Raw genomic sequence first — 25,082 nt, 5'->3', positions numbered from 1 at the left:
TTGCCTGTTCCCTCTGAAGCACCTGGCACTGGCTGCTGTCAGAAGACAGGATACTGAACTAGACGGACCATTGGTCTGATCCACTACAGCATTTCTAATGTACAGCAAAAATTACAGTAGATTTTTGTCTTTGAGAAAGATGTTACATGAGATAGCACACTGCCTTTATTGAATATTTCAGAATCAAATTCTACACACAAGCAATGGCATGCAGAAAAACGCTAACAGCTGGATTGAAAGGCAAAATAACGGTTACAAAAGGCAATCATCATTGGTGGATGTGATGTTGCACTCTACATGATGTTATGAAAGTATGCTGATGAGTATGAATATAATGTAACTGGAGTATGCTTCATGCAAAAGATCTCTTGTAAGGTATCATTACAAATCTTATTATCTGAGTGTGGTCATCCTATTTGTATAAATTATCACTCTTGTGTCTGAAACTAGAAATATAAAATATAACTCTGAGGGCTTATTTTAATTGATGCAAAGTGTGGGCCATTAATCATAGAATATCAGGGTTGGAAGAGACCTCAGGAGGTCATCTAGTCCTACCCCCTGCTCAAAGCAGGACCAATTCCCAACTAAATCATCCCAGCCAGGACTTTGTCAAACCTCACCTTAAAAACCTCTAAGGTAGGAGATTCCACCACCTTCCTAGGTCACCCATTCCAGTGCTTCACCACTCTCTGAGGGTATGGCTACACTTACATTTTTGCAGCGCTGGTAGTTACAGCTGTGGTCGTACAGCTGTGTAGGGCCAGCGCTGCAGTGTGTCCACACTGACAGCGACCAGCGCTGCAGTGTGTCCACAATTTGCAGCATTTGCAGCGCTGTTGTGAGTGGTGCATTGTGGGCAGCTATCCCACAGAGCACCTCGTCCATTTTGGCGCTGTGGGTTGTGGGAAGGGGACGGAAGGGTGCGGGTCATTCGCTTCCTGTTCCAACGACCCGTGGTGCATTGCTTCCCTTTTCAGCCGTTTGGTGCCATTGTGAGTCTGCCGCGTGATTTCAGTAAGAAATGGAGCCCGAGCTGCTGAGGACTTTTGCTGATGAATGTTGCCAGCACATCACGTCTGGCAGTTGAGCTATTCCTTATGCTCCAAAGTGACAGTGAGGAGAGCTCAGATGATGAAATAGATTCGGCTGACGCGCCTGACACTAAATTGCTTGTGGCAGTAACGGACGTGCTCAGCACCGTGGAATGCCGCTTTGGGCTCGGGAACAAGCACTGAGTGGTGGGATCACATCGTCATGCAAGTCTGGGATGACGATCAGTGGCTGCAGAACTTTAGGATGAGAAAAGCCACTTTCATGGGACTGTGTGCTGAGCTCGCCCCAACCCTGCAGCGCAAGGACACGAGACTGAGAGCTGCCCTGTCAGTGGAGAAGCGGGTGGCTATTGCAGTCTGGAAGCTGGCAACTCCAGACAGCTACCGATCGGTCGCAAACCAGTTTGGAGTGGGAAAGTCGACCGTTGGAATAGTGGTGATGCAAGTTTGCAGGGCCATTAATCGCATCCTGCTAAGAAGAACCATGACTCGGGAATGTGCAGGACATTCTGGATGGCTTGCATAAATGGGTTTCCCTAACTGTGGAGGGGCAATAGATGGGACGCATATTCCTATTCGGCACCACCCCACCTGGCATCCGAGTACGTTAATCGGAAGGGTATTTCTCTATGTTCTCCAGGCGCTTGTGGATCACGGTGGCGTTTCACTGACATTTACACAGGATGGCCTGGAAAGGTGCATGATGCACGCATCTTTCGGAACAGTGGCATGTTCAGGAAGCTGCAGGCAGGGACTTTTTTCCCAGACAGGAAGATCACAGTGGGGAACGTCGAAATGCCCATTGTGATCCTTGAGACCCCGCTTACCCGTTAATGCCTTGGCTCATGAAACCATATACAGGGAAGCTTGACAGGAGCAAGGACCGGTTCAACTACAGGCTGAGCCGGTGCAGAATGACCGTGGAGTGTGCTTTTGGCCGTTTAAAGGGGAGATGGAGAAGTCTCTACGGGAAGCTAGACGTGGGGAAAGCAGCATCCCAGCGATTATAACCGCGTGCTGTATCCTCCATAATATTTGTGAAGGGAAGGGTGAAACCTTCAGTGACGAATGGACCTCCGAGGTTCAACGCCTGGAGGCTGAATTGCACAGCCAGAGAGCAGGGCTACTAGAGAGAGCCCAGCACAGTGCTTCAGGATTAGGGATGCCTTAAAGGAGCAATTTGAGGCTGAAAGCCAACAGTAATGTTGGTGCCTTCCACAGGGAGTTAAGTGCAGTGGTTGCAATGATTTGCAGTGCCTATTTTTCACTTGTGGTACAGTATGTTACACTTTCTGTAATAATAAAAAATGTTTTAAAAGACAAAGAAATCCTTTATTAAAAATACAGTACATAAAACGGGCAGGGGGGTAGGGTGATGAGCAGAAAAGTCAGAGGTTTGAATATGTCCTTCTTGAGTGCTGTGCAATGCCTGCTGCACTTCAGGATTAATATGCTGCATGGTGATGGGGGTTGAGTGCATAGGGTAAGGGTGTAGTTCTCAGGGCTGTTAGGTGAACGTATGGGTGTTGGGGGCAGCTGGTGGTGGTAAGAACCAGATGCTGGAGAAAGGTGTTTTGAGGAAACAGTGGGGCACAATGGGTTGAGCTTGGGATGGGGGAGGAAGGCACGGTAGTGCTCTGCCTGCATGGCTAGCATTGACTGCATGAGGTCTGTGTGGCGTTCCAGGATGCTTAGCAGCCGATCTGTGCTTCTCTTGGTAGCCAATTCCTTTCTCTTGGCAGCCTGTTCCTTTTTTCCTGCTTTTTCCTTTTTTCCCTCCAGTCTTGCAACTTTTTATTATCTGTGGAATACAGATTCATAACTGCTTTCACCAGCTCCTCCTTATTCTTCCTTGGTTTTTTTCTTAAGTTCCGTAGTTTTTCAGAAGTCTGCGCTGATGGAGCAGTATCCAAGGTCACTTTAAAAAAAACGCAGAGAGATAAACTTTTACTACAGAGCCTGTATTGTTTTAAGCTATTTCTAGCGTCATTTACACATTGCGAGCATAGCACAGAGAGCCGCAGCTGCAAAGAGAAGTGGTGAGTTTCCCCACACGCATCTCACCTGGGAAGGGGGGGCTGCTTGACTCTGGATCCATGGGTTTCTGTGACTTGGGGAAAGCAAAGAGCAGCTACAGGGAAATAGCACTGAACCCTACACCCACATCTGCCACAGCAGGTACTCTCTCAGAGCCATCTTGCACACACGGCTCACCTGGGAAGGGGGGCTGCTTGACTCTGGAATCCATGGGCTTTCTGTGACTTGGGGAAAGCAAAGAGCAGCTATAGGGAATAGCACTTAACAGTATCCCTGCATTTTCCACAGAATTTTAACCTCCCGATATCTCGCTGCTCCGGGTCACCTGGGCGGGAGGTCTTCTATAGCTATGTGGATTCTGCCCCTGGTCCCTACGCAGCTTGCCTGTGTGCAGCAATGGTCCCCCCCCCTCACGGCACAATGGCGCAGACGTGTTAGCCTGACTGGGACAAGGACCACGGTGGGCTCTCCCTATAAACTTGCGGAAGTGCATTGCACACGCTCTGGCTGAAACTTTTGAAGAGATTACAGAGGCAGATTACCCGCGATGTGATAGACCAAATCAATGGCTATTCCACATCTAGGCATGCTTGCAGCAGCCATAGCCCCCCTCCTCCCAAAACATTTCCATCCTTATAATAAAAGCTTCTTACCGGGAACAGGCTCCTCTGCTGGTTCCTCACTACCAAGTTCCAGCGGCTGCTACTGGCTAGCTTCTTCCTGGCTGGAAAATAGCTCCTGGCTGCATGACTCCTGGGAGTCTCCAGAACACCTCAGTAGCCTCACTCTTGGGTTCTTCTACACCCTCCCCCTCCTCTCCAGGCTCTGAACTGTCCATCGTGATCCCTCAGATTGGCAGTGGGGTTACATCCAAGTATCGCATCCAGCTCCTTGTAAAAACGGCAGGTCGTGGGGGCAGCACCTGAAGCGGTGGTTCCCTGACGTGCTTTGCAGTAGGCACTCCGCAGCTCCTTTACCTTACCCTGCACTGCACCACATCCTGGTCATAGCCCCTGTATTGCATTGACTTTGATATCTGGCCATAGGTATCATAATTTCTACGGCTGGAGCGCAGCTGTGCCTGCTCAGTTTCCTCACCCCAAACACTGATGAGATCCTGCAGCTTGGCAGTGCTCCATGCTAGGGCTTGTTGGGCGTGGAGGCATGGTCAGTAATTGATTGATTGATTGCACTCCACGCCTCGCTGAGCAAACAGGAAGGGATTTTTAAAATTCCTGGGGCATTTAAAGGGAGGGTCACCTGAGCCCAGGGCAATGGAGTGTGAAACGATGACCAGAGAGACTGAAAAGGTATGCTGGGATACCTCCTAATACCATGGAGGCCAATTACAGCGCTGTGTGAGTGTCCACACCTGATGACCAGCGCTGCATCACCAGCGCTGGATTCGCTACACCCCATAGCAGACCAGGAGTACAGCCAGCGCTGCAGACAGGGAGTTGCAGTGCTGGTTGAGCTTTGTAAGTGTGGACACCGAGTAAGTTGCAGCGCTGTAACCCCTCACCAGCACTGCAACTTGCAAGTGTAGCCAAGGCCTGAGTGAAAAGTTTTTCCTAATATCCAACCTAAACCTCCCCCACTGCAACTTGAGACAATTACTCCTTGTTCGTGTATCAGGTACCACTGAGAACAGTCTAGATCCATCCTTTTTGGAACCCCCTTTCAGGCAGCTGAAAGCAGTTATCAAATCCCCCCTCATTCTTCTCTTCTGCAGACTAACAATCCCAGTTCCCTCAGCCTCTCCTCATAAGTCATGTGTTCTAGCCCCAATCATTTTTGTTGCCCTCCGTTGGACTCTTTCCAATTTTTCCACATCCTCCTTGTAATGTGGGGCCCAAAACTGGACACAGTACTCCAGATGAGGCCTTACCAATGTCGAATAGAGGGGAATGATCACATCCCTCGATCTTCTGGCAATACCCCTACTTATACAGCCCAAAATGCCATTAGCCTTGGCAACAAGGGCACACTGACTCATATCCAGCTTCTCGTCCACTGTAACCCCTAGGTTCTTTTCTGCAGAACTGCTGCCTAGCCATTCGGTTCCTATTCTGTAACAGTGAATGGAATTCTTCCGTCCTAAGTGCAGGACTCTGCACTTGTCCTTGTTGAACCTCATCGGGTTTCTTTTGGCCCAGTCTTCTAATTTGTCTAGGTCCCTCTGTATCATATCCCTATCCTCCAGCGTATCTACCACTTCTCCCAGTTTAGTGTCATCTGCAAACTTGCTGAGCGTGCGGTCCTCCAGATCATTAATGAAGATATTGAACAAAACCAGCCCCAGGACTGACCCTTGGGACACTCCGCTTGAAACCATCTGACAGCTAGGCGTGGAGCCATTGATCACTACCCATTGAGTCCGATGATCTATCCAGCTTTCTATCCACCTTATAGTCCATTCATCCAGCCCATACTACTTTAACTTACTGGCAAGAATACTGTGGGAGACCATATCAAAAACTTTGCTAGAGTCAAGGAATAACACATCCACTGCTTTCCCCTCATCCGCAGACCCAGTTATCTCCTCATAGAAGGCAATTAGGTTAGTCAGGCATGACTTGCCCTTGGTGAATCCATGCTGACTGTTCCTGATCACTTTCCTCTCCTCCTAAGTGCTTCAGAATTGATGGTGCTTTGGAATCTTGATGGCTCCCATTAATCAGGACGATTGTCTGTGAATGGCTCTGTTTTACTTGTGAGTCTTCCTGTATACCTGTATGCTGGCAAGTGAGTAATGAAATCTTTTTGGGTATGACTACACTTGCAGCTGTACAGCGCTGGGAGTTAAACCTGTCTTCGTACAGCTGAGTAGAGAAAGTTCTGTAGTCTGTCCACACTGACAACTACCAGCGCACTGTCGTGGCCACATTTGCAGCATCTGCAGCGGCATTGGGAGTGGTGCATTATGGGCAGCTATCCCAGCATTAAAGTGGCTGCAACATGCTTTTCAAAAGGGGTGGGTGGGGTGGAGTGTGACAGAGCGTGAGGGGGAGAGAGAGAGTAGATTTTTGGAGCTGACACTATGTCAGCTCCCTTGCCTTGCAAGTTCCGAGCTCCTCCCTCCCTCCTCTCTCACTCACTGAAAGCAAACTGCAGCTGTTTGTTTCTTCACAGACCAGATAAGCAGCCACTGCCAAAACGGACCCCCTTCCCTCCTTTCCTCCTGCCGCGCTGCTTCTCTCCTCAAGCCGCCTCCATCCTCCTCTCCAAGCAAACACTAGCTGTGGGTGTTCCAAAGGGAGCCCCCCTGCCTCAGCTCGTTCACTGCAAACAGTATGTTTTTTTGATAAGCAGCTCTGGGAGCCCGGAGTTCACAACAAAACAAAGAGTGGGACCTTTACTTAAAAGGATTATGGAAAGCTTCCGGAAGTAAGTTACAGCGTACTAAGATTATTCTCTGTTTACCCTGGCACCCCAGTGCTGTAGCAGCAGCGCTATACTGTTTATTCCTCTCGGGGAGATGGAGTACAAGCAGCTCTGTAGCCACAGAGATACAGCGCTGTATGTGCCTTGCCAGCGTGGATGGGGAGTGAGTTACAGTGCTATAAAGCCACTAACAGTGCTGTAACTCTCAAGTGTAGCCAAGGCCTTACAGTGATATGTGATCCTGTCATCTGAACTGGAATCCATCTTTAACCTGGTATCTTTCCATTGAGAAGGAGGGAGTGGAAACCCAGAGAGGGACAAAGGATTCCTACCTTATGCAAAAGATAGATATATATAAAGGGATGGAACAGAACAAAGATGGGAGAGGAGCCATCGTGAAGTATCCCCTAGCTACCATCTGAGCTGGAACAAGAGCTGTACCAGGGGAAAGAATTGTGCCCAGGCCTGGAAGCTGTCCAGTCTGAAGAAAAAGCTTACTGAAGCATTTCTAAGGGTGAGATTATCTGTATTGAGTTTGATTAGACATAGATTTGTGCATTTTATTTTATTTTGCTTGGTGACTGACTTTGTTGTGTCTGTTACTACTTCGAACCACTTAAATCCTACTTTCTGTATTTAATAAAATCACTTTTTACTTATTTGACCCAGAGTATGTATTAATACCTGAGAGAGCAAACAGCATCGCTCTCTATCAGTGTTGTAGAGGACGAACAATTTGAGTTTACCTTGCATAAGGATGTACAGGGTGGAATAGATTTATTTGGATTTAGACCCCATTGGGAGTTGGGCATCTGAGTGTTAAAGACAAGCAAACTTCTGTTAGCTGCTTTCAGGTAAACCTGCAGTTTTGGGGCAAGTATTTCAGACTTTGGGTTTTTGTTGAAGCAGACAGGAGTGTCTGGCTCAGCAAGACAGGGTGTTGGAGTCCTTAGCTGGCAGGGAAAACAGGAGCAGAGGTAGTCTTGGGACATGAGTTGGCAGCTCCCAGGGGGGTTTCTGTCATCCAACCGGTCACTGTGGATTAAATGAAAACAAAGTTTTGAGACCAGGCCAGAAATTCAGTCAGACTGGAAGGATTTGGCTGCACTTGCAGCTGTACAGCGCTGGGAGTTAAAGCTGTCTTCATACAGCTGTGTAGGGAAAGCACTGCAGTGTGGCCACATTTGCAGCGGTGTTGGGAGTGGTGCATTATGGGCAGCTATCCCAGTCTTCAAGTGGCTGCAGCATGCTTTTCAAAAGAGGGGGCTGGAGTGGAGTGTGACAGGGAGCGTGGGGGAGACAGAGTGGATTTTTGGCGTTGACACTGTGTCAGCTCCCTGCCTTGCAAGTTCCGACCCCTTCCCCTACCCCTCTCTCATTGTCTAAATGCAAATAGCCACCTTAGTTTTTTTCCTCACAGACCAGATAAGCAGCTGCTCCGAAACGGCCCCCCCCGCCCCGCCCCCTATGCTGCTTCTCTCCTCAAGCAAACATTAGCTGTGGACATTCCAAAGGGATCCTCCTGCCTGCCTCTACTCATTCACTGCAAACAGTAGCTGTGCTTGTTTTTTAGATAAGCAGCTCCGGGAGCCCCGAGTTCACAACAAAACAAAGAAAGACATCACAACCAAACAAAGAGTTATCTTTACTTAAAAGCATTATAGGAAGGTTCCGAAGATCAGTTACAGCGTAGTAAGATTAATCACTGTTTACACTGGCACCCCAGCACTGCAACAGCAGCACTGTTCTCGTTATTCCTCTCATCGAGGTGGAGTACATGCAGCGCTGTAGCCAGGGAGATACAGCACTGTATGTGCCTTGCCAGTGTGGACGGGGCGTAAATTACAGCACTGTAAAGCCACCACCAGCGCTGTAACTCTCAAGTGTAGCCAAACCCAAAGTCAGATGATCCAACAGAATAAACATCTCTTAAAAATAAGAAGAAAAAGTTAAACTTCAAAAATTCAAAATTAGACATCACAGTAAAAAACATAGCAAGTACAATAATAGAAACACAGATATCATTGCTAAAACTACTAGCAAGTAAAAGCAGCAAAGAATCCTGTGGCACCTTATAGACTAACAGACATTTTGAAGCATGAGCTTTCGTGGGTGAATACCCACTTCGTCAGATGCATTTCAAGTACTTACTTATACATATTTTCAATAAATATTTGTTAAAATGTAAATTTAATAGCCCAGTGACATGCATCTGCATGATAACAAAGCTAAATGATGAAGTGCTAAGAGTAATTCAGGGAATCCCAGCAGCAGATAAGACAAATTTGTGAACTGCTGTGAGACTTTATGCAATCAGATACACTGATCAGGGATTCTTTGTTTCCGAGGGTATATGTAAAATGTTTCACTGAATTAAGTCTCCTGCAGCACTTCATTAGGTTACATTAGACAGGGAGCAGCTGCAATGACTAGGCATTGCCTGTGCCTTCAAGAAAAGCCATTGGAATGCCTGTGCTTGTAAGAACCCAGCCCTGGGAAGCCCATACTAACAGGTCCTCTCTGTGGGAGGGGAAATAAAGTCGTCTCCCCTCCCCCCCCATTTTTTGCAAACACGGGTGTCTCAGTCCACCAGGGTAACTGTTACCACCTATGCTGGTTTTTTGCCCTCTGGCAGTGCCTCACCTCTGGGCTTAACCCTTGCTCCTTCTCCCCCTCCCCCATCCCTGATTTTGTCGTTCAGCCCCTATCCTAACCCTGCCTGCAGCTGCTTAACCCCCCGCTCCCCGACCAGTCAATTTCCAAACCCCTGCTCAGACCCTGGCTACCCGTCTCCTCCAATTTGTCCCCTTTGCCCCTTTTAAAAAGCAGTCTGCAGATTCCTATGCCAAGTAAGAGTAGGGTGAAGGCCAGTGGCTTCAGCAGATGTTACTGAGCATACTCAGTGCACCCTTAGTAGCAAATTCCTAAAGATAGCCATTTCTCACACTACACCATTGCTGTCGTAAAGTGCTGATCTGAAAGTGCTATGCGAGAGCTCCATATTAGATTGTCACATTTTCTAGTATTGATACTGCGGCTTGTGCTCCATCACTGGCCCACTTATCTTCCTGGCCCTTCCTGATGCCTTGGAGCATGAAGGAAAGTAACACTGCAGTCATGGATTGAAAAATTTATTGCTGTGATATGGATGTTTCTTGTTTAGCATCTATGGGTTTGCCTTCCTTGAAAGAGAGGAAAAGCTTTAGAGGGCTGGGAAGACACTGTCCCTGTTTTCTCAATTCCTACAATTCGTCAAAGGACTGACCTGCTTTCAGGAGAGAGAAGCTAGGGAGACTTGCCTGCAGCAGAGGGGAATGGTAGAGCAAGGCTGTTGGTTATCAATGGCAATGAAACTGGTTGTAGCACTTCTTGTTTCTCCGTTCCCCACCCATTCACCTGTCATAGGTATTTATTTGATGGGGGTGTGCTTGTCTTCAATTCCTACCCTCATACTTACCCCTGGTTGGATGGACTGTGGGTTTACTTCCTTTCTGCTCAGGTTGGCAGTGGTGGGCGTTCACCACTAGCGTTTGTTCTGCCCCACCTTTTTGAAGTACTTTGTAGGTAACTTTACTTGATCCCACACCTACTCCAAGGTGGATATAGGGTACCCTTCGTGTTTTCTTCCGTCTTATAGCTGCCCAAGTGGCTGTTCCCTGTTACCTCTTTTCACCTTCTCACTACCACTGCTAAACCTGAAAGAACTCTAGGAAGCTCTTTTAGACATCCTAGGGTGGAATGGTACTCATTTTCTAAGTGCATGGAGATCCTCCAGTTAGATGAAAAATCCCATATTGGATTAACAACACTGAGCCTCCATTCTGTTTAAGAAAGGACAATCTGGGGAAAGTGAATGCTGCAGTTCACGTGCAGGTTCTGGGAACGTCTATATAGGAAGAGACAGTGCTCAGATATTGTCCTTCTTAGCAATAAAAGCTTTTGGCAACATATTCTGACCAGGTTTGATGGTTTATCCCTAGATTCTATTGCTACTGTCCTCCTGAAAGTACACAGCTTTGGTGGCTGCTGTCAGCAACCATGAACTGCAAAGAGTCTAAAACAGTCACAGACATGTTCCCTCTAATTTTTTTACATCCACGTGCAGAATTAATTTTATGTGCACAATATTGAGGTGATGGGTGGCAGTGTGGGGATTGGGGGGGCAGAGGGCTGGGTGCAGGAGGTGAGGGCTCTGGCTAGGGGTGAAGGTTCTGGAGTGGGGCTGGGGATGAGGAATTTGGGGTGCAGGAGGGGGCAGAATTGGAATGTAGGCTCTGGGTTGGGGCCAGGGATGAGGGGTTTGAGGTTTAGGCTGTTCTGGGGCTGTGGTGGGGAGAGAGGACTCCCCCCATACCCCTCTCACGGCAGCAGCTTGGAGCCGGGGGGGGGGGGGCGCCTCTCCCTGGCAGCTCCGGGTGCTGGGGGACCTAAATAGCTTGCTGCGTGGCCACACACCTTATATGGAACTTATTTCCTTGTGAAGCTCTGTTCCAGAAGTGCTGCAAGCTGAAGTTAGCATCAGAATTGTACCCCTTGCAGAGGAATTTTAGTCTTATCACCTTCTACTGCTGTCCTACTGTATCTTAGAAATTAAAAATTGCTCAGGGAGATATTGTAGGGAATTTTGCTACTTTGAGCCTCAATTTTTTAGGTTCTAATTTGTTTTGTGAAAGAACCTGATGAGCTGAATGTCAAAAAAGGAGGGGAACCAAACATTCCAGCTACACTGGAGTGCTTATGACTAGAGTAGGGTGAAAGGTTTTTTTTGGTTTTGGATTAATAGTTTATTTGCAAAAAACGTGCAGTATTGGGTCAACAGAAACTATTGAGCAAATTTGTGTCAAATTTCCAAATAGTTTTGGCTTTTTTTCTTCTTTGACACTTAAATACCATTCACAAAATGATGGTAGGAGAAGGAGGTGCACTCTTTTGTAACCTTTCTAACCTTACCAGGCCCAGTGACTATTCATTGCCATTCATAGTGGCAATTCATAGAAAGTTACTTCTTGCAGCATTCTGTACAGGCCAGTGTTCCTGAAGATGTGTGCATCATGCATCTTCCTGGACGACCCTGCGTTTCACTGATACCAATGCAGGGTCATCCAGGAAGATGCATGATGCACACATCTTCAGGAACACTGGCCTGTACAGAATGCTGCCAGCAGTAACTTTCTTTCCAGACCAGAAGATTCTAATGGGTGAGATGGGAGTAGAAAGGTCCATAGTGATCCTGGGAGACCCAGTGTACCCCTTACTCCCATGGTTCATGAAGCCGTATATGGGAAACCTGGACAGAAGCAAGGAGTGATTCAACAATAGGCTGAACAGGTGCAGGATGACCATAGAATGTGCCATTAGCAGATTAAAAGCATGCTAGTTCTGCCTTTATGGCAGGTTAGAGGAATGAGGAAAATATTCCCGTGGTCATAGTCGCCTGCTGTGCACACCATAATATTTGTGAGGCTAAGGGTGATAAGTTTCCCCAGGAATGGAGCATGGAGGCTGATTTTTTATCAGACAGATACCAGGGCTATTAGAGAGGCACAATGGGGAGCTATTTGAATCAGGGAGGCTTTGAGGCACCATTTTGACAATGAGCACTAGCAGTGTGTCATTCTGTATAGCACTCTGCCATGCTTTGTAAACTTGCTGCCTTGCATGAGAATTTTGATGATTCCTGACTGTGATTTGTAGTCAGCAAATAATCATATTCCCACTGTGTATTAATTCCCCCAGCAACCACTGTGTGTAGGAGACAAAGATTGGGATTATCTTTCAGAGAATGTTTTTATTAAATACCAATTAACAACACACACACAAGGCTTGATGGGAAGGGAGATAACAATGAAGGGCAATATAGGCTCTAATAGCTGTGTGCATCATTTTGGAAACTGGACAAAGAGGTGGAGTGAACAGGGTACTGAAATGGGCTGAGAGATGCAAGGGTGCATCTTCTGCATAATTTGTGGCTTCAGACTGGTTACCTATGCTTCTCACCTGTATGCTGCTTTGGTCCCTATGCAAGTGATTGCAGATCGGCACAGGAAACTTTCTACAATGAGGGAAGGAACAAAGCACCTTTCGCCAACACACTTTCAGCATAGGATTGGCGAGTGCCTCCAGAAAAGTTTCCTAGAGATCTCTCTGGAGGATTCCTGTGAAATCTCGGTGTGCATTAACACAGTGTTCCACAGGGCCCCTGCTGTGTAGCTGCATAGGAGAATGTGAAGCATATCCAAACACAGCTAGTTTTGTACATGTCTATTCCTCCTGCTGGAATATACAAAAAGGACAGCTCTACCTCATATAACCAAGCAGCATAAACTGAAAAAGAATATTTACTGGAGCTCTCCTCTCCTGCATCATTCACTCCAGAGATGGACTGCTGGAATTGGCTAGAATCCTCCAGAGTGGAAAAGATGTCTTGACTTGCCATGCCACCAGACGACCCTGCCGTGTGCTCCACGTCATCCTCCAACTTGATCTCCTCATCCATGACTTTGTTCTCTGTGTTGAGACCACTGTCTCCAGCCCCACCAAAGTATCTACGGGGCTCTTGGCAGTGAAGGTGGGTTCGCCACGGAGGATGGCATTCAGTTACTTATAGAAGTGGCAGGTCTTTGATGCAGCACCAGAGCGACGGTCTGACTCGCTTGCCTTCTGCTCCTTTATCTCAACTCCTTTAACTCAGTTCCTCTATCTTTGCACGGCACTGGTGTGTGTCCTGTTCATAGCCCTTACCCAACATGCCATGAGAAATCTGACCATAGATACTGAAGTTCCTATGCCTGGAGTGGAGTGAAACTGCACAACCTCCTCTCTCCACAGTGCCAGTAGATCCAACAACTCAGGTATGTTCCAAGCAGGAGAGCATTTGCTGCGTGGAGCTCCTGTAATCAGCGTGGAAGATATGAGCTGTCCACACCAAGCAAACGCAAAGTGGATTTTCAGAAATCCCCAGACCTTTTAAGGGGGAAGGGTGGAAGCCTATGTACCTGGATGCAGGGTAGTGGAGTTCAAACCACTGACCAGAACCGTCAGGATGAACATTGTGGGACACCTCTTAGAGGCCATTTGCAGTGACCTAACCAAACACAGTGTCTACACTGACACTTTATCAATACAACTTTGCCACAAAAAGCTCTACACCTCTTGTCAAAGTGGTTTTATTTAGTGGGCAAAGCAGGAGAGTTTTTTGTTGGTGGAAGGAGCTTTGTAGTTTGTACACCTTGAAGCAGCACCAATTTAGCCCGTAATGAAGAGAAGCTCCAGAATATCCAATAGACCAGTGGCTAGGGTATTGTCTGAAATTGTCAGAGACTCAAGTTCAAATCCATTCTTCACATCAAACAGAGGAGGGAATTGAATGCACAGTTCCCACATCCCAAGTGAGTTCCCTAATCACTGGGTGAAAGGTTATAAAGAGACTACCATCTACAGCTGTTTTGTGACTCTAGCAACCATTTAAAAATGCTGGAGATAACATTTTGGGTAGAACATTTTAATTCAAGCAGAAATGGATTTCTTCAATTCGCTAAATTTATTTTTGTAGCTTTCAGAATTGGTTCAACTCAAACCGAATATTTGCTGAGCTCTGTGAGGGGAAAATAGGCTTTGGCTTTCTGGGTTAATTCTACTCAAATGACTTTATGCTTGGGAAACCAATGGTCTGTTGCTTATCCTGATTTGAAACTTTAGGAAGAGAAATACAAGCTCTTGTCACTTGGGTATTTTCTAAACAAAGCACAAACTCATTAGCGTAGAGCTAATAGATGAAATGAGCTTGTATCATAAGCATCTTTCCCAAATCTGGACCTTAGCGTCCAAAAATCTGGGTGCCTAGCATGAACCTCCAAGCTTAATTACCAGCTTGGATCTTATCTCGCTGCCACCATACAGGAATTACAGCGCCTGCCTCGCTCTGGTCTCCCAAACTTTCCCTGGAGGGACCCCAAGACTCAGAGACTCTGAGTCTCACAACAAAGGGAAATAACCCACTTCCCTTCCCCCTCTCTCTCCCACCCAGACTTTCCTCTCTGGGCTAACCTGAGAGTACTGATGCAATCTCTTTACATCACAATACCAAGAAGCATGTCTCCTCTATTCCACAAAGAGACAAACCCCAAATACAAGGAAACAGAAATGATTCTATCTCTCCTCCCCCTCCCACCAATTCCCTGGTGCTGCAGAGTTTCACCCTCCGTAGATCTAACACAAAGAGAATTCCCTCCCCTTCGTTCCTTAGCCTACCCAGAGAGAAAAAACTCATACAAGTCTTAAAAAGAAAACTTTATATAAAAAGAAGGAAAAAAGACATAAGAATATAATCTCTGCATCAAGTGACAATACAGGGCTATTGCTTATAAGAAAAATATGAATAAACAGTCTGATTCAAAAAGATATCCAATTTGAAACATTCCAGCAAGCTACACACATGTAAATACAACCAAAACAACATAAAAGCCTATATTGTTTTTCTACCTGTACTTACAATTTGGAAACAGAAGATTAGAAGATAGAAAGAAAATTCTCATAGCTGAGAGACAGACAAAAGACTCAGACCCCAAAAATTCCCTCCCTGACTTTGAAAAATCCGGTTTCCTGATTGGTCCTCTGGTCAGGTGTTTGGTTCCCTTTGTTAACCCTTTACAGGTAAAAGAAACATTAACCCTTAGCTATCTATTTATGACAGCTTGATTTCTGATGTCTATGAAATATGATTCTCCCTTCTTAGTTTGGTGTCTGTCTATTTTGACACTTCTGTGTATTACTCCTGGGGCAATTTTGCGCTAACTTCCGTCTACAGCTACCTAGGCTTCTCTAACTTCAGAATGTGTAAGGCCAGAACGCTCCAATAGATCATCTAATCTGGTCTCCAGTATATCACAGCTCCTTAAATTTCACCAGGTTACCCCTGTATTGAGCCCTATAACTTATATTTGACTAAAGCGCCGGTTCTATCAGCTGGCAACAGACCCTAGTGGATCATATGCCAATTAAGGATAGTAGACATGCTCCCTGTGCCAGTAGCTGTGAGGAGGGAGGCATAGGAACCTGTTGTATTGGCCCTACACCTGCTGGGACTCCCTGTGCTTGGGAAGTTCCCAGTAGGCAACTTGCAGGTGGCTTCCCCTCCCTTTTGGCCCCCTACCCAATTCAAAGGTAGCATAATAGGCCCACAGTATTAATTGTTGTCTCTTGATCTTCTGAAATGTTCGGCTGTCAGACAAAAGTTTAGACATCAGTATTGCTTTACGTGAATTCACCCACTTTGTTCTTTGGCCAGTGGCATTCCCCAGTGCAGTGCAAACCATTTTAATTCATGTCTGCAGCTGCTGGACTAAGCCACGTCAAAATAATACAAACTATTGGTAAAGAAACCTGAATCAGAGCCATTATCAAGGAATGGGAAGATGGAATGATCAATGCCTTTATTATTAATGCTTGAGAGGTGATACTCTGAAAAGTGAATAGAAGAATGTCATTGTGGAGCTCCATCTTTGTCTCAATGGCTCAAACTAGCCAAAATCATAGCCTGAGATGTTAATTCAAGTTGTGTTCTCTCTGGCTTGTGACAATGGTAATGAAGCATAAGTTTTGTAATCAGAATGTAATTAACAATTCTGTAGAAACATGAGGTGGCATAGAATCGTGCTGACTCTGTTAGCTGTGTTGGTTCTGTAGTGTGAACAAAAATAAGAAGTATCAGTGGGGTAGCCGTGTTAGTCTGGATCTGTAAAAAGCAACAAAGGGTCCTGTGGCACCTTATAGACTAACAGACCTATTGGCGCATAAGCTTTTGTGGGTGAATACTCACTTTGTCAATAATAAAAGGTGCAAATCTATGTCTAATCAAACTGAATACAGATAATCTCATCCTTAGAGATGCTTCAGTAAGTTTTTTCCTCAGACTGGACACCTTCCAAGCCTGGGCACAATTCTTTCCCCTGGTACAGCTCTTGTTCCAGCTCAGGTGGTAGGTAGGGGATTCTTCATGGTGGCTCCTCTCCCATCTTTGTTCCGTTCCACCCCTTTCTATACTTTTGCATAAGGCAGGAATCTTTTGTCCTTCTCTGGGTTTCCACCCCCTTCTTCTCAATGAAAAGACACCAGGTTAAAGATGGATTTCAGTTCAGTTGACATGATCACATGTCACTGTAAGACTTCATTACCCACTTGCCAGCACACAGATATACAGGAAGATTCGCAAGTAAAAAGAGCCATCCAAGGACAATTGTCCTGGTTAATGGGAGGCATCAAGATTCCAAACCACCATTAATGGCCCACACTTTGCATAAATTACAATAGGCCCTCAGAGTTATATTTCATATTTATAGTTTCAGATACAAGAGTGATAATTTATACAAATAGGAAGACCGCACTCAGTAGATTATAAGCTTTGCAATGATACCTTACAAGAGATGTTTTGCATGAAGCATATTCCGGTCGCATTATATTCATACTCATCAGCATACTTTCATAAAATCATATAGAGTGCAACATCACGGTATATTTCTTGTTTAAGAACAGTTTGGTTGAGAGTGAAGTTTATAGAAGGTAAGATGACTTGTTTTCCAAAATCTAAAACAATGGAATTGGTTATGCTGGTCTTATACTTTTTTCAATATTACTACAACAGAACTAATACGGCTTGATTAAAAATGCGAGTTTCCTATTTTCCTAAACAAGGATATGTACTCTTGCAGGTTGTTAATGAACACTTTGAATGTTGATTTGTGGCTGGATTAATAATTTGCACCTTGTTTTCAGCTTCGAGCTCAGAATCAGGTGCTGAAAAAAGGTGTTGTGGATGAGCAAGCAAATTCTGCTTCTCTGAAGGTACAAGTTAAAAAGTCTCCTATTTAATTGTACTCTTGTCAAACTATATGATCAGATGGTGACGTTTTGCAGATCTGCTTTGTGATTAAGTGGATGTAGCTAATTGTAACAAAGGATTGATTCAGTAAGAATTTCCCATCTGCAACTATTCTGTTCCTGATGCAGTGTGGTGGGCATTTACAATGCAGTCACCAGGAAGTGTTCATCTGACTGTGTAAAAGGAAGAAGTACGCACTCGCAGCATGCTTTGTATAGACTTAAGGAATCTAAACTCTTTTGCTAAAAACAATCCATATGTGCGTTTAGGTTGTCTACAAATGAACAAAGCCATTTGTGTTCAATTTTTTTAGATTTTGTATAATTACTATTATTCCTTTGTGACTTTTTTTAATATTAGTCACTTTTTTTATAACGCTTGTGCTGAAATTGTATTGGATTGATAAAACTTTTATGCTAATTCAGGAACAACTGAAGATGAAGGACCAATCATTGAGAAAACTGCAACAAGAAATGGACAGTTTGACGTTTCGAAATCAACAGCTTGCAAAGAGGGTGGAACTGCTTCAGGATGAACTTGCTTTAAGTGAAGCCAGAGGCAAGAAGAACAAGGTAGGCTTCAAATTAAAACAATTTTCTTAAAGAAAAATGTCCTGGCTTTCCATCACTGGTCTTGTTTTTGTCAGCATCTTAGTAAGAGACATAAAACAATGTCCTTCACTTCTTCTTTTCTGCCTTTCTATCCCCATGTATATTTTTGTACCATATACTGTATGGAAACTTTCTAACAGTGATAAATTGGTAGAGCATTGCTTCACCACTTGATAGCATCTAATAATAAAGAAATTTTAATTTAAAATAAATGAACATACGTTGTAAAACAAGCAATAGAGAATGCCGCGAATTTAGTGTGTATACAATACAAACCCAATGTTTAACTGTATAAACTTAGACTTTTGTCTATCGACTTGTACCACACACTTTTGTGGACCCTTCTAACCCTGTGATTCTATGCAAATCTGTAAATTGTGTGGACTGGGGTAGGTAACCTATGGCATGTGTGCCTCCAGCTGATTCTTCTGTGGCACTCTCACTGCCCAGGTCCTGGCCACCAGTCCGGGGGCCTCTGCATTTTAATTTAATTTCAAATGAAGCTTTGAACCTTATTTACTTTACATACAACAATAGTTTAGTTATGTTATAGACATAGAAAGAGACCTTCTAAAAACCTTAAAATATATTACTGGCATGCAAAACCTTAAATCAGAGTGAATAAATGAAGACTTGGCACACCACTTCTGAAAGGTTGCCGACCCCTGGTGTGGACCATGGTTTCCTATGATTTGATGAGTGGGAATATAGGAATTTATACTGAATCAAACTCGAGTCCATCTGGTCCAGTATCCTGTCTTTGACAGTGGCCAATACCAGATGCTTCAGAAAAAAGTGTAAGAACCCTGAAATAGATACATGGTGTGGGAATCTGCCCCCTCTGCAGATTAAATTTCTGACTGGTTTTTTGTAGATTTACTTAATCCTTGAAGCATGAGGTAAATATCCTTTCCAAAATTTTGATCATCAATTGATAATTCTGTATGAGAATCAAGAATATTCAAGTTCATGTCTTGAGTTGATACAGTTTACTTAGAATTATGTAAGGTGTATGAATATTGAATTTTTCCCTCTCCAGTGTGCGTTAGTGTACATTTATCAACACTGAATTTCACTTACTTATTTCCTTTCCACATCTTTAAGTATATTAAACAAAATGAAACCTAGTACAGAACCTTGAGTCACCCCACTCTGAATCTTTTGCATGATAACTGACCTTTTATTCCTATTTATATCTTTCTGTCTCCTAGCCAGTTTGATTGAAAACAGTACTTTGACTCTCACCCCATTACTAGATTCTTTGGTAGCCTTTTCTGTCAGGATGAACTGACCTAAATCATCTATTTTGTATTTGTACTTGTTTTTAGTTTTTTTAAACAAAAGTTAGTTCTCATTAGTTGGTAACCATTAAAACATGTTGATTTGCACCTGAATATAGCCTTTTCACTAAATTTAGTGAATTCTTTTTACTAAACAGAATACATTATATTATGCAAATTTATTTAAGCAATTGTATAGCTTAATTTAACTAATTCAGAGTGTTAACAGTTACATTTTTTAAATGGTGAATGATGCATTTCTTATTTACTAGATGATTCTTGTTTGACTCGGGACTTGTGTCAAAGCCTGTTCGGATGAAAATTTAGATTCAATTACAAATGCACAAAACCAGCGTTTTAATTTTTGTATGGAATAAAACTTAAGTGCTGAAAACATAAGAATTTTTTAAAACATGCCTTTCATTTAAAATTAACCTTTTTAAACGAAGGAAATATTTGTAGTTAATGAATTGAAGTGATTGTTTCTGGTCAACATGTTCTTCAAGATTTTACAGATTGTAGAGCTCACTCTCTCACAAGATTGAAAGAGTAAAACAAGTTTTTCTGCTTTTTCAACTGATTTCTTAATGTTGACTGAACTAGTCATTTGAGCTGAACTAGTTAAACTCAAATGAAGAAAATATTTTCTCTGCACTTGCAGAAGAGGCTATTGCTTTCAAATTATTCCTTATTCCTTTAGCAAATCAACAAACTGTGTTTCCAGGTGCTTAGCCCACCAGTTTAGTGGTTGACTTCTGGTAACAATTCACAGCAAATATCGCTTACTATTTTTTTGTATTTCATTTACATAATCTTAATAGATTATAATAAATGTAGGCTTTACCTTATGCTATCAGTTTTAAAAAACATTGATTTTTATTCACCCTGTGTTGTACGGAACCTCGTCAAAGGCCTTTTAAAGTCTAAATGAACTACATCAGCTAGTTTTCCTTCATCTATTACTTTATAGACACCTTCAGTGAAGTCTAAAAGTTTAGTGAGACATGATTTTCCTTTGCTAAGACCATATTACTTAGACCTATCATACCATAATCTTCCAGATATTCTGTTCTGCTTATAATTATCATTTCAACCAGTTGGTCAGGTACAGATATAAGGCTTTACTGGCCTCTAGTTCCCCAGATCACTCCAAGAGCATTCTAAAAATATAGGTACAACCTTTCCTATCCTCCAGTCCTCTGGAACAGTGGCTGTTTTTTAATAAGAGCTTGGCCATTTCATCCTTAAGTGCCGCCTTATCTTTTGGATGTATCCAGTCTATGCCTGTTGGTTATCACCTTTCAAATTATTATTTTGCTGCAGTACCACCTCTTCTGAAACCTGAATTTCTGAGAGTAGCTGATCTTCGTTATCAGAAAAGAGCAGGTCTGGGGTAGGTGTTTTCTCAGTGGTGAAATCTGATACAGAGAAATCACTTAACTTCTCATTAGTGTCCTTATCGTCCATAATTGCTCCATTTAGCTCTGGTGATTCAACAGACACACCAGCTTTATGCTTCTGATATACTTAAATCTGTTTTTACATCTTCTGTTGTTTGTTCCTCAAAATACATTTTGTCCCTTCTAATTTCCCTTTTACTTATTGCCAGGTGTGATTTATGGCTTCCATCAGTTCAGACTTCCAAATTTTGAAGGATTGCAGTTTGCTTCTAATAGCCTCTCAGATCTTACCATTTACGTTGCCTTCCAGATTCCCATTTTGTTCAACAACCGGAATGTTTTATGACACCCCATTTTTGTTTAGTTAAGTAGCATCCATACTACTTCTTAAGGTTTTTACTTCCTTTACTTTTAAAGCCATTTTGACTAACTATATTTTATTGAAATCTTCCTTTCAGACTTCAGTGTCATTGTCACTTTTTGGTAACCTGCCTGCCCCAGGATATAGCATTTAATTGTGTTGTAGGCCTGGTCTACACTACAATTTTAGGTCTAATTTAGCAGCATCACCTCGGTTTAACCCTGCACCCGTCCACATGATGAAGCCCCCTTTTTTTTTTTTTTTTTTTTGACTTAAAGGGCTCTTAAAATCAATTTCTTTACTCCACTTCTGAGGGGATTAGCACTGAAATCCGCCTTGCCTCATTGAATTTGGGGTAGTGTGGACTTCTATAAATTCAACGGTATTGGTCTCCGGGAGCTATCCCAGAGTGCTCCATTGTGACCGCTCTGGACAGCGCTCTCAACTCAGATGCCATGGCCAGGTAGACAGGTCAAGTCCCACAAACTTTTGAATTTCATTTCCTGTTTGGCCAGCGTTGTGAGCTGATCAGCACAGGTGACTATGCAGAGCTCATCACAGAGGTGACGATGGAGTCCCAGAATAGCAAAAGAGCTCCAGCATCAACTGAAGGGGAGGTTTGGGACCTGATCGCTGTACGGGGAGATGAATCCATGCTAGCTGAACTCCGTTCCAGTAAACGAAATGCCAAAACATTTGAAAAAGTCTCCAAGGGCATGATGGACAGAGGCTATAACAGGGACTCGCAGCAGTGCTGCGTGAAAATTAAGGAGATCAGGCAAGCCTACCAAAAAACCAGAGAGGCAAACGGTCGCTCCGGGTCACAGCCCCAAACATGCAGCTTCTGTGATGAGCTGCATGCCATTCTAGGGGGTGCAGCCAGCAGTACCCCAACGCTGTGCTTTGACTCCGTTAGTGGAGTAGGATGCAACACGGAAGTGGGTTTTGTGGACGAGGCAGATAGCTCACAGCAAGGAAGCAGAGAAACAGGTTTCCCCAACAGCCAGGATCTGTTTCTCACCCTGGACCTGGAGCCAGTAGCCCCCAAACCCACCCAAGGTGGGCTCCTGGACCCTGTAGGCAGAGAAGGGACCTCTGGTGAATGTACCTTTTGTAAATATTAGACATGGTTTAAACGCAAGCATGTTTGATCAATTTGCCCTGGCATCTGTGGCCAGTACACCTACTGGAAAAGTCTGTTAACGTGTCTGGGGATGGAGCAGAAATCCTCCAGGGACATCTCCATAAAGCTCTCCTGGATGTACTCCCAAAGCCTTTGCAAAAGGTTTCTGGGGAGGGCAGCCTTATTCCATCCTCCATGGTAGGACACTGTACCACACCAGGCCAGTAGCACGTAGTTGGGAATCATTGCAGAACAAAGCATTGCAGCGTATGGTCCTGGTGTTTGCTGGCATTTAAACAACATCCGTTCTTTGTCTCTCTGTGTTATCCTCAGGAGAATATCATTCGTGGTCACTTGATTGGAATAGGGTGGGTTTATTAAGCAGACATTCAGAGGTGCCAGTTCCTGGTGGGCTGTTTGCCTCTGACTGAACAAAAATGTTCCCTGCTGTTAGCTACGTGGTGGGGGGAGGGGTGAATCCATCACAATGCGACCTTGTAATGAAAGCACATGTGCTATGTAATGTTAATAGCAAGGTTTACCGTGAAAGTGTACCTGTTGTTCTATAAAATGTGTCTTTTTAATGTCCACTCTCCCTTTTTTTTTTTTTTTCCCTCCACCAGCTGCATATGTTTCTCCTTCCCAGAAGCTAGCAAAGATTAGAAGGCGATAAAAATGCACTCGGGATTAAATGTTCACTGAGCTCATGCTGTCCTCCCACACTGACAGAGCACAGCAGAATGTGTGGAGGCAGACAGTGTCAGAGTGCAGGAAAGCACAATATGAACACGAGGAGAGGTGGCGGGCTAAAGAGAGTAAGTGGCGGGCTGAAGGTGATAGGTGGTGACAGAAGGCAGAAGTCAATGCTCAGGCTGCTGGAGCATCAAACTCATGCTCCAGCATATGGCTGAGCTGCAGGAAAGGCAGTAGGAGCACAGACCACCACTACAGCCCCTGTGTAACCAACTGTCCTCCCCAAGTTCCATAGCCTCCTCACTCAGATGTCCACGAACGTGGTGTGGGGGCCTCTGGCCACCCAGCCACGCTACCCGAGAGGATTGCCCAAGCAACAGAAGGCTGGCCTTCAATAAGTTTTTTTTAAGTTTTAAAGTGCAGTGTGGCCTTATCCTTCCTTCTTCTCCCACCCCTCCCAGGCTACCTTGGCAGTTATCCCTCTCTTTGTGTGATGAATTAATAAAGGATGCATGAATGTGAAGCAACAATGACTTTATTGCCTCTGCAAGCGGTGATTGAAGCGGGGAGGGGAGGGTGGTTAGCTTACAAGGAAGTAGAATGAACCAAGCAGGGGGTTCATCAAGGAGAAACAAACAGAACTTTCACATCCGACGAAGTGGGTATTCACCGACGAAAGCTCATGCTCCAAAACATCTGTTAGTCTATAAGGTGCCACAGGATTCTCTGCTGCTTTTACAGATCCAGACTAACATGGCTACCCCTCTGATACAGAACTTTCACACTGTAGCCTGGCCAGTCATGGAAACTGGTTTTCAAAGCTTCTCTGATGCGCACTGCACCCTCCTGGACTCTTCTAACCACCCTGGTGTCTGGCTGCCTGTAATCAGCAGCCAGGCGATTTTCCTCAACCTCCCACTCTGCCATAAATGTCTCCCCCTTACTCTCACAGATATTGTGGAGTGCACAGCAAGCAGTAATAACGATGGGAATATTGGTTTCTCTGAGGTCTGTCTGAGTCAGTAAACAGCGCCAACGTGCTTTTAAACATCCAAATGCACATTCTACCACCATTCTGCACTTGCTCAGCCTACAGTTGAACAACTCCTGATTACTGTCCAGAGTGCCTGTGTATGGCTTCACATTAAAGGGTAGTCTGGGTCCTCAAGGATAACTATAAGCATTTCAATATACCCAACGGTTATTTTCTGGTCTGGCAAGAAAGTCCGTTCCTGCAGCTTTTGAAACAGACCAGAGTTCCTGAAGATGCGAGCATCATGTACCTTTCCCGGCCATCCCACGTTGATATTGGGGAAACATCCCTTGTGATCCACCAGTGCTTGCAGCACCATTGAAAAGTACCTCTTTCGGTTTAGGTACTCGCTGGCTTGGTGCTCCGGTGCTATCTATCGCCCCATCACAGTTAGGGAATCTCGTTGCAGCAAAGCCATCCACTATGGCCTGCAAGTTTCCCAGAGTCACTATCCTTGAAAGCAGCAGCTCTTTGATTGCGTTGGCTGCTTGGATCACAGCAGCCCCCACAATAGATTTGCCCACTCCAAATTGATGTCCGACTGACAGGTAGCTGTCTGACGTTGCAAGGTTCCAGAGGGCTATTGCCACTCACTTCTCAGCTGTGAGGGCTGCTCTTGTCTTTGTATTCTGACACTTCAGGGCAGGAGAAAACAAGTCACAAAGTTCCATGAAAGTGTCCTTACGCATATGAAAGTTTCGCAGCCACTGGGAATCATCCCAGACCTGCAACGCTATGCAGTCCCACCAGTCTGTGCTTGTTTCCAGGACCCAGAATCAGCATTCCAGGGCATGAACTTGCCCCGTTAACACCATGATGTGCACATTGTCGCGCCCGTACTTTGTGAGAAGTCTATGTCCATGTCTAGGTCCTCATCACTCTTGTCACCGCACTGCTGTCGCCTCCTCGCCTGGTTTCGCTTTTGCAGGTTCTGGTTCTACATATACTGCAGGATAATGTGCGTGGTGTTTACATTGCTCATAATTGCCGTAGTGATCTGAGCAGCTCCATGTTCCCAGTGCTATGGCATCTGCGCTGAAAAAAGGCACGAAATGATTGTCTGCCATTGTTCTGACAGAAGGAGGGGCGACTGACATGGCTTACAGGGAATTAAAATCAACAAAGGGGATGGTTTTGCATCAAGGAGAAACACAAACAACTGTCACACAGAATGGCCCCCTCAAGGATTGAACTCAAAACTATGGGTTTAGCAGGCCGTTGATTTCATG

The 25,082-nt window shown here is 44.6% G+C and overlaps 2 protein-coding genes across 3 annotated transcripts in view; both read left to right on the top strand.

Moving 5' to 3' along the window:
• PPP1R21 (protein phosphatase 1 regulatory subunit 21) overlaps positions 1 to 25,082 on the top strand; it is a 102,492-nt gene that overhangs the window by 9,613 nt on the left and 67,797 nt on the right. For both annotated transcript variants that reach the window (XR_012655630.1, XM_075064418.1), the window contains exons 2-3: positions 17,247 to 17,315; positions 17,778 to 17,924. Coding sequence is in view for 1 of the 2 variants with exons in the window: in XM_075064418.1 (XP_074920519.1) it covers positions 17,247 to 17,315; positions 17,778 to 17,924 (216 nt within the window). In the remaining variant the exon portion in view is untranslated. The remainder of the gene's footprint in view (positions 1 to 17,246; positions 17,316 to 17,777; positions 17,925 to 25,082) is intronic.
• On the top strand, positions 21,340 to 22,128 carry LOC142046528 (myb/SANT-like DNA-binding domain-containing protein 7). The gene has a single exon (XM_075063487.1). It carries the CDS (start codon positions 21,574 to 21,576, stop codon positions 22,126 to 22,128), a length of 555 nt encoding a protein of 184 aa, XP_074919588.1. The 5' UTR covers positions 21,340 to 21,573.

This window comes from Chelonoidis abingdonii, chromosome 3, assembly GCF_003597395.2.
Source record: "Chelonoidis abingdonii isolate Lonesome George chromosome 3, CheloAbing_2.0, whole genome shotgun sequence".
Lineage (NCBI taxonomy): Eukaryota > Metazoa > Chordata > Testudines > Testudinidae > Chelonoidis > Chelonoidis abingdonii.
The sequence above is the reverse complement of the archived record's forward strand: the minus strand, read 5'-3'. Positions and strand labels throughout refer to the sequence as shown.

Coding starts and splice junctions, on each gene's coding strand:
- LOC142046528 (XM_075063487.1), top strand. CDS start 21,574: ATGGAGTCCCAGAATAGCAAAAGAGCTCCAGCATCAACTGAAGGGGAG.